Source organism: Haliotis asinina, chromosome 8 (genome assembly GCF_037392515.1).
Source record: "Haliotis asinina isolate JCU_RB_2024 chromosome 8, JCU_Hal_asi_v2, whole genome shotgun sequence".
Taxonomy (NCBI): Eukaryota; Metazoa; Mollusca; class Gastropoda; order Lepetellida; family Haliotidae; genus Haliotis; species Haliotis asinina.
Genome location: NC_090287.1, coordinates 17,704,263 through 17,714,776, shown reverse-complemented (window position 1 = coordinate 17,714,776; position 10,514 = coordinate 17,704,263). Strand labels below are relative to the sequence as shown.

Below are 10,514 nucleotides of genomic sequence, written 5' to 3'. Positions count from 1 at the left end.
TAAACATTCTATTGAAACACACATTTGTGTTTCTTAACAAATTCTCTGTTCAAAATCCAGTAGGAAAGTCTAGGCAGTTTATTTCATAACCCTGCAAGGCCAAAATTTTATATTTGAGATGTACTGACAATTCAATTCAAAATCTGTAGAAGCAAATCCCATGGATCTCTGCTATGATGACAGGTTATCCTGAGGTGGTGTATAACCTATATTTTGACTTTCTCTGTCTACTATGTTAAATTTATCGAATGCATCAGTTGTAGGTTTTATGTATGTAAGGTCCTTCCATCCAAACACCAGAGTGACTACAGAATACATCTCTCTTCATTCAAACTTGCGCATATGCCAGATACATTTTTAAGCCCAAGAACCCTTGTGTATTGTAACTTGTGACATAGCAAGGGTTGCTAATAATGGGTTCATGTCCTAGATGTTTGTTCTTTGGTTTGCTAGGCCCAAGAGACATAGATTGTGGTATGATAATGACAGACCAGACAGAGACTTTTGACATGAACACTAAGCAGTGAACTGGTATGCAGCAGGATGGGATACTGAAATTTAATGTTAACCTTTTCACAAGCAGTCTGGTGGTGGGGTACCCTAGTGGTTAAAGTGTTCACTTGTCACACTGAAGACTCGGATTCAAGTCTCCACATAGGTTCAATGTGTGAAGCCCATTTCTGGAGTCCCCTTCCATGATATTGTTGAAACATTGCCAAAAGCAGTGTACAAAATGCACAAATATGACCAGGATCAAACATTGCCAAAAGCAGTGTACAAAATGCACAAATATGACCAGGATCAAACATTGCCAAAAGCAGTGTACAAAATGCACAAATATGACCAGGATCAAACATTGCCAAAAGCAGTGTACAAAATGCACAAATATGACCAGGATCAAACATTGCCAAAAGCAGTGTACAAAATGCACAAATATGACCAGGATCAAACATTGCCAAAAGCAGTGTACAAAATGCACAAATATGACCAGGATCAAACATTGCCAAAAGCAGTGTACAAAATGCACAAATATGACCAGGATCAAACATTGCCAAAAGCAGTGTACAAAATGCACAAATATGACCAGGATCAAACATTGCCAAAAGCAGTGTACAAAATGCACAAATATGACCAGGATCAAACATTGCCAAAAGCAGTGTACAAAATGCACAAATATGACCAGGATCAAACATTGCCAAAAGCATGTGCAACCATGAGCATACACTTCAAATTTAGAGCATTATAAACTGACTTATTATTGTTGGTAACAAAAGAGTACTTATGGTAAATCATGCACGCCGTACTTACCTGTTGGGTTAATGGAGGTACACCTTGCTGGTATTGTATATGTTATTATGTGTCTACAGCCTATGTTATATGACCATTATATCAATATTTACCATTATTGCGCGATGTATTACCTCACCCATTATGTGATAACTCAGGGACCAAGGAAGAGTGTGATCAGTTCCATTTGTCTAAGTGAGCCATTATATTGGTGTCTTGTATCCTTTTTGCTCTTTAGTTGTTGAAATGAATCTGGTTTTTGCTATTATTGAGAAGTGATAAATAGTACTTTGAGTCAGTTAATCAATTACTTGTTATGAAATTAATCAATTCATAATAAACCTTAAAAAACAAAGAAATATACATTTTAAGAATAATTTTAAGAATTTTAACACTGATCCAACTAGCATGGGTAATAAAGGTGTAACACTATTGCAGGGTGTAATTGGGAACTGTAGTGAACTACCCTACGATGCATACATGGTGTTTATAGTGTGTTTGAAACTATGAGCGTTTGTAAAACAACTTTTATCCTAAGTTGAATAAAATTCTGAAATTTAAATGATCAGTTGGCAAGGTAAAATTATGAGTAGTCACAACCTTAATTTCACTGTATTCGATTCATATTTTTGTTTAAAGTGAAATTCATCAGTACCTTCTCACTGCTAACAGACTGTACGTATGATGAAGTGTTAAGGACAAGGTTATGGATTCCTGACAGTGGCCACACCTGAAGACCTATTTAAACCCAAGTTTTTCTCACATTGTTTGTCTATTGATTGTTCTTAAAAATACATCCTGTTTAACTAGTCTGTAGTTGTGCTGTTGATTATTTACCAAATAGACAGCTTCGCTTGACCCACATTGATCTTTTGTTAGAGCACTGGTCCTCCAATCCAGACATATTGACATATTTACTCTGCCCTGGCTTCAAAGAATTAACAGGCTCTTTCACTCTTTACTTGGTGTTTGAGGATATAAATTTTTTAATGAAGTGAAGACAGGAAATGTCACATGTTTATCTATTTTACTGTGTATGTTTATATCATCATCGTCATCATCGTCATCATCATCATCATCACCATCATCATCATCATCATCATCTTCTTTTGACTTTTTTTAAGGTAGGAGTTTTTGTGGATCTGTTTCAGGTGTGTCATACATGTGGATTTTTTATGTGTTCTATCCAACTTAGTAACAATTATACTCTACTGAAGAGACATATCTATTTATGTGCTGATGATTATGTCTTTGAAATGTTCAGTTATCACGGAGTATGTTGTACTTTCAGGTGGTCTTCACTACCTCCATGTGGCCAAACCCAGTCTCCCTGTCCCACTGGATGTGCACATGGCTCAGTCCGACTATGTAAGTTCTACCATTATCAGTTTATGAACCTCCTAAAAAAGCCAGGAAGCCCACAGGGCTGATAACTAAGAGATGTTGCCGGCCCTGTTTACATATAGCAAGCCCAGTATTAAAAACAGGAGAGTGAGATATGGTGTTAAAATAAAGTAATTAATGAATTACTTGTTATGTAGTGGGGTAAACTTTAAACATGTATAAAAACAAATTTAATAAAACCATAAGTTGGTGGTCATTGTTGATTCATTTAGTGTTGCTGGCATCTGAATCAGAAAAGCAGAAAGAACGACATTATTCATTGGCTGAAAGCATTATCTAGACCAGTCACATTTAGTGTTAGATAAATGGGTAGGCTGATCTGTGGAAGTTACAGTTTGATTGATCATGAACTATACAGACATCATCAACCACAACTGTAAATTATTTTTGAAATATTTCCCGTAACCAATGACATGGTCAAATATATACCCTTGGAAAATGTATTGGCACAAAGGGCTGGCTATGAAATGAAGTTTTAAGCCTGCCTTGTAACTAGCAAGCAATGTGGTACAATAAAGAAAAACAAAACAAAAACAAAACAAAAAACTATAAAGGAACAAAACAAAACAAAACAAAAACAAATGACTAGCAAGGAGTGGGCCGCCAGGCAGACGCTAATTCATACACTGCCATTATCACAAGCAGATTCCAGGCTAGAATATGCAACCTTTGCTACATGTATCAAGTAGTCAGTGTGGATGCCTACATCTTAGTGTGCACCTATGGACCATGTCTGTTTCATGGTACCAGTAGAGTTCAGATATCTTCAGTTCAAGCAGTTGTGTCCCACCCAAAACCTTTCTGAAAAACAAAAATATTGTCCAGCAATTTAGGAAAGATGTCTGAGTAAATAGGGGTTGACACAGCATTATGTGAAAGAGGTTCGTACACTCCCCTCCGCCCTTACCCCCTCTGTATCCACCAGTGGTTAATGTGTCCTGGGATAGATGTGTCACTGGGATAGATTCTCAAGTGGAAAATGACCACTGTGCTTCATGCTTACATAAAGAGTTGGCTACTGATGAACCATGGTTACACATATGTCACTGACTGTGTGTCATTGGTACTTACTCTATCAACCACTAGTTTCACTTGTCTCGTCTTAGTTAATTACAAATGGATGATATAGCCAGAATGTTGCTAGCTGCTCTGTAAATGACTGCTTAATCAGAGTCTGTTTCTTGTGTCCATCTTTGTCTCTTTTTTCTTTCAAGTTTTAATCCAAGTATAGACATCACTTTTATTCATTTTTTTTATATTATTTTGGGAGAGACTACTGATTGTGACAATCTCACATCGCTGTGTTATGATGTTTTAAGTTATACACTAACAAGTTTCTGGTCGATTCAAGTCCTGCATATCACTATAGGTAATCAATCATGACAGGATGGTCCTTAAATTTGTTTTTGAGAAACATCAGTGTACATTTAGTGAGTGAGCGAGTGAGTGAATCAATCCCCTTGCCTTCAGTGTGATTATCAAATGCTTTAACCACTAGGCTACCCCATTGCCTGAGATTTAATTAATTACTTGATACTGAAATGTAACATCTTTGACCAGTTTAAATTGAAAACCCCCATATGACTTGGCAATATATTTATGCACAAGAGTCATAGGAATTCATTGTGTCATGCAGCATGAAGTGCTGAGATAATTTTTTCATTATTGTTTGTGAAAATAATACCTAAAATATATGGACTGTTACAATCAGTCTGCAACACCTGTGGCAACATGCTTATGATTTATTCACTGTCTATTGGACCATGACACATGCTTCGGCCCTTCAATAAATGCTATGCATAGTGTTTGTAGCATTACTGTAAATACGTCAAATGTTGAAATGTTATTATTCATGTCTAGATCTGAAGTGATGGGATAGCCTATTGGTTAAATCATTCGCTCATCATGCGGAAAGTCTTGGTTTGATTCCCCACATGATTTCTGATGTCTCCCACCATGTTGCAGTTGGAATATTGCTGAAAGTGGTTAAAAACCAAACAGTACTCTCTCATCATTTGTAAATATTTATTCTTTTCAAGTTAAATGGCAAATGTGTTACCTTTTCAAAAAATGTTTTAGCTGGTAGTCATTATAAAACATCTTCTGATATGTATATAACCTATCTCTGACAGTAACCTTATCACCTCATTGATAAAGAAGTGTGTTTGAAAGGCTTAAAAAATATAATACAAGAGGCCTGATACAGTTTGTGTGGAGTTGCCTCCCTTTGTGATGGATGGATCCACTAGCTTTCAAGACTGACACTCAGATTCAGTGCATATATGTTCCTTGGTCTGTCAGCACAAAACCATGCTCATAGGTTTTACAAAACTGGACCACCTTCCAGGACATGTTTGAAATACAATGATATTTAACCCAACCAAATGTCTAATATGACTGCTGTTGTATGTTGTCAGGGGCGTGAGCTGATCACAGGGGAGGCTGGACCAGATGCCAACTACTTCCGCCTTCATCTGAACCAGTACAACACCATAGAGACCATCACCTGCGTCTCCAAACAGGTACATGGTCAGACAAGAGCCACCATGTGTAGCCAAGTGGCCCTGACTGAGTGTAACTGTCATTGATAACCAGTAAAGAAGACTAGGGAGATACCTTAGCCAACTTATGTTTTTGCGCGAAAAGCGCGAAAATTAAACCCCCGCGAATAATAATGATTTTACAGTATTTTGTTGTTGAGGCCTTGCGGGGTGAACATGTGGAGTCTGAATAGCCACCTAAGTTCAGAGTCTTCTCCCAGTTGTGCGATGATCTCATAGGTGAGATCTGATTTGCCATGCTTTTCTGAATTGAAATGAATCGCAACAGCTTTGTCTCTGTTTTGAGTGATGTCGGCGAAGTGATCATTCAGCCTCGTTTTGAGGCATCGTTTAGTTTCCCCAACATATTGTTTTTTGCACTTTTGGCAAGTGAACAGCTAAACCACATTTTTGTTACTGCATCTGTATTGTCATTTGCGGTATTTGACACCAGACACTGTACTAAGGAAAGTGTCTGATTGATTTAATACGATGGAGATTTTGCAGCTGTGTTTATCACATGGGTCGTCAATGAATGCGACTACCAGGCCGCTGATCTGGCATAATTGTAGGGTATTCCTTCATGGTTTTGTTTCTCCTGTAGGCTGCAATTGATAACCAATTAAGACAATGTGGTCTCAGAACTTATATGAGTAGATTATGTCAACTAGTATTTGTTAATGAAGACAATTTTAGATCAAAGGGCCTTTCCACAAGGCAATGTTATTGTTCACAACTTTCACACTGTCTTACAACAAGTGTTACTTGAGTGCCAGTAATGTTAAGAAATATTGAGTAATGTTTAGAAACCATTACTAGAGGTCACTCTCTGTGGAGTTATCACTGATATGGACCATACAATGTAGGCGTGTTTAAGAAATAATTTAATCATTTTCCACTTACATCTTTTTCCAAAATCATGATGGACTGGTACAAATGTTTATCATTGAATTTTGAAAACAAAACAACTGTTTTGGAAATGGACATTTGATGGTACCGATTTGTGAATTTGAATTCCATACTACCTTTGTTTAAACCTGCATTCCTTACAGCCTGTACCCGCAAGCAACCTGATATGCCTGTTTGGTATTCATGAACGCTATCTCAACAACATGCTGTCCAGGTATGAAGAGGGACTAATTAAAGACTTCTACAAGTGAGTGCCTACTCTGTCTCCCTGTCCTACATGAAGCTTACTGACAGTTTCCTAATGTTGTCAGTCTCCCTTCTCACTTGGGATACTTTTCAATTTCAAATGAAGCTGCTCTTTTCTTTCGAAATTGTGTTTTCATGAGTCATATAACTATGTTGTAAGTGTCTCTGATTATATTACACCATGATGTTAATGTGGTATATCTAAGATAACTGTTACTGCTGGATGTACTGGTTTATAGGTTCATATGGTATATATTATGGTGATTACAGATGTGGGTCACTCAAAGTTCACGTCTTACTGAAATGTATTCTCATAATCAAAATAAGTATAATCATTTTCTATGAGCTTAAACTAAAGAATAGTATGCCATAGAGTAAGTGTTGTGTTTTCCCACTTCAACTGCTAACATGTGTCATGAGATACTTCTTGTTTTCCTGACAGCTACTTCCAGCAGCCCTGGAGCATGGCCATCTATCATGACAGATTCCCAGACTTCCGGGATGAGATCCGAGAACTGCTCATCACCAGTCCGGTCAGTGGTTACGTCATACAATCAGTGGTCATGCTCATGTTTTATGTATATAGGCCTGCTTGCTGTCTCGGCACCAATTTCTAAGGAGCAGTGAGGCAGTTTAGTGGTTAAGGTGTTTGCTCATCATGCTGAACGCCACTGTTCAATTTCCCACATGAAAACTATACAGTGAAGTTAGTGTCCTCTGCTGTATTGCTGGAATATTGCTGAAAGAGCAGCACAAAACTAAACACATGCATTCACTTGTTGCGTGATGAGACACCTCTTGGAATCAGTTTTCCATGGATACTTTTAAAGTCGGCTGATATAAAAAGGCATGGATCTTAATTTGTTATATTAAATTATAGGGTACGTATGATCCCAATTGATTACATTGGAAATATGCCTCATTTATGCATTATCTGTCACTAAAAACTGTGTAAAACTAAACTCAAGATCTACTGCTTACAAGACAACTGTTAGTACTCAATTGCATTGCCATTGATTGTGTATCGCCCAGTTTCTGAATCATTAATTGTGCTCTGTTCCCTGCTGGAATTCAAAAGTTCTAAATAAAGCAAGATGCGATTTTCTTCAGGTCCAAATGTCCCACCACTTATATGAAAATTATATATTTTAGAAACTAAGTTTTAGTTTGTGTTAGCAACAACCAATAAAAGATAAAAGACTCATTGTGCGACCACACCAGCTCCAGATCTCATTACACTGCACCTGGACTTTAACAGTCAACTCACTCACTCACTCACACAAGATAAACTGTGTGGGTGGGTATTGCAATTTCTTGTTATGGTGACCATGTCAAAGACCTTTGACTTGCATCATCCACATGTCACAATGTAGGATTTCTTGTTATGGTGACCATGTCAAAGACCTCATCCACATGTCACAATGTAGGATTTCTTGTTATGGTGACCATGTCAAAGACCTCATCCATATGTCACAATGTAGGATTTCTTGGTACTGCCTAGAGGAAATGCTTTTACTTTACCCAAAGCGTTAGTCAAGGAGTTGAGAGATTAAAAGACTCCAGGGTGGTTGGTTTTCTTGTTAGTGATTATGTCTGACTGGAATGGTACTGGAAAATCTATTCCAATCTTATGATAATACAGCATATATGATTTAATATTTGAAAGAAGTTGACAGCTGAATTTGTTAAGAATCTCACATGCTTTCAACAGTTTATCTGACAGAAAGGAGACTAATTAACAATTGTCTTCTCATCTGAGGCTTGTGTCAGGACAACCTGTCTTATCGTGTACATACAATCGATCCCCAGTTTGTCATCTGGAAGGAAATTATGGGATTAGAGTAGGCCTTGTCGGAAGCCCAAATTTGTTTCTTAGTCTGCAGCAAATGTCAGCAGAAATTCCCAATTTGGAGTTATAAAATGTCTCAAATATAATAATGATTAAAGGATTTATAAGAACTTTGAAAAGTTCCTATTTTAATCAGAATACTGATATGTTTTCTGATTGTTTTGTAGCACTTTGCTTCAAGTTTTAGATAAATCCCAGATGTTGAGATAGTAGGCTGCACTGTGCAAATAAAAGACTGTGATCCTCCTCCCGACACTGTGACCATTGGTGCCTGTCTCAGGTTCTCCTGGACCAGATTAATTACAGGCCAGGAACCCAGTTCACAAAGCATTGTAGCATGACATCATTAGCAAACCAATCATACAGTATAGAGTTACATAACGTCGTAAAGAACATTTTGTAGATTGGGACCTAGGCTGGAATGGTGGCATCAAACAACATTCACTTACTCCAGTGTCACATGTGCTTGTGTTTCCAGGAGGAAGCACTGGAGGCCCTGGAGGAGAAGGTCCGGATGGTGGTGGATGATGAAATATCGGTGAGTAAATTCCAATCTTTGAGCATTAAAGTGTCTGAGCACATCAGGCTTCATGCTTGATATTGATATCTACTCCCGTAATAAATCCTTGTGAAGTGGATATAATGTGTTGCTGCAATTAAACATAACATGACTAAGTGTGCAATAATGAAATATTCCACCTGTATGGAAACGCTTAACTGCATGACAGCTGAACAGTAGCTGTTTATCTACATCCATGTTGAGTGACATGTTGGCAACAGATTGCAGCCAACATCCCACCTGTGTAGCCTGCAGAGTTAAGCATTTGCAGAGCTTGGCATATTGTAAAGTGAGGGTGAAGACTTTTATGGATAGACAACTTCTTTCTTGCAGTTTCTTTCTTGCAGTGGATGCGATGTTTTGGTGCAGATTCTAACACCATTATCAAGCAAAAGATCATCAAGATCAAGCAAGATCATGTCTATGACAGCCAGTAGCCCTTTAATGAACAACTCCTTTTACTTTTATAAGTTACGATGATTGGATGGATGGATGGATTGATGCATGATCCAGTATACTTCAGTGTGATATGTCCTTTCTATGACAGCCAGTAGCCCTTTAATGAACAACTCCTTTTACTTTTATAAGTTACGATGATTGGATGGATGGATGGATTGATGCATGATCCAGTGTACTTCAGTGTGATATGTCCTTTCTATGACAGCCAGTAGCCCTTTAATGAACAACTCCTTTTACTTTTATAAGTTACGATGATTGGATGGATGGATGGATTGATGCATGATCCAGTGTACTTCAGTGTGATATGTCCTTTCTATGACAGCCAGTAGCCCTTTAATGAACAACTCCTTTTACTTTTATAAGTTACGATGATTGGATGGATGGATGGATTGATGCATGATCCAGTGTACTTCAGTGTGATATGTCCTTTCTATGACAGCCAGTAGCCCTTTAATGAACAACTCCTTTTACTTTTATAAGTTACGATGATTGGATGGATGGATGGATGGATGATCCAGTATACTTCAGTGTGATATGTCCTTTCTATGACAGCCAGTAGCCCTTTAATGAACAACTCCTTTTACTTTTATAAGTTACGATGATTGGATGGATGGATGGATGGATGATCCAGTATACTTCAGTGTGATATGTCCTTTCTATGACAGCCAGTGGCCCTTTAATGAACAACTCCTTTTACTTTTATAAGTTATGAAAATTGGATGGATGGATGGATGGATGGATGATCCAGTATACTTCAGTGTGATATGTCCTTTCTATGACAGCCAGTGGCCCTTTAATGAACAACTCCTTTTACTCTATACGTTATGAAAATTGGATGGATGGATGGATGGATGGATGGATGGATGATCCAGTATACTTCAGTGTGATATGTCCTTTCTATGACAGCCAGTGCCCCTTTAATGAACAACTCCTTTTACTTTTATAAGTTACGATGATTGGATGGATGGATGGATTGATGCATGATCCAGTGTACTTCAGTGTGATATGTCCTTTCTATGACAGCCAGTGCCCCTTTAATGAACAACTCCTTTTACTTTTATAAGTTACGATGATTGGATGGATGGATGGATTGATGCATGATCCAGTGTACTTCAGTGTGATATGTCCTTTCTATGACAGCCAGTGCCCCTTTAATGAACAACTCCTTTTACTCTATACGTTATGAAAATTGGATGGATGGATGGATGGATGGATGGATGATCCAGTATACTTCAGTGTGATATGTCCTTTCTATGACAGC

General features: G+C 37.8%; 1 protein-coding gene across 2 annotated transcripts in view; it reads left to right on the top strand.

Annotated features, from left to right (window-relative positions):
• The window catches only part of LOC137294152 (cilia- and flagella-associated protein 61-like), a 79,832-nt gene that overhangs the window by 60,103 nt on the left and 9,215 nt on the right, over nucleotides 1-10,514 (top strand). For both annotated transcript variants that reach the window (XM_067825132.1, XM_067825133.1), the window contains exons 26-30: nucleotides 2,579-2,655; nucleotides 5,109-5,213; nucleotides 6,284-6,387; nucleotides 6,829-6,919; nucleotides 8,714-8,773. In XM_067825132.1, coding sequence (XP_067681233.1) covers nucleotides 2,579-2,655; nucleotides 5,109-5,213; nucleotides 6,284-6,387; nucleotides 6,829-6,919; nucleotides 8,714-8,773 — 437 coding nt within the window. The remainder of the gene's footprint in view (nucleotides 1-2,578; nucleotides 2,656-5,108; nucleotides 5,214-6,283; nucleotides 6,388-6,828; nucleotides 6,920-8,713; nucleotides 8,774-10,514) is intronic.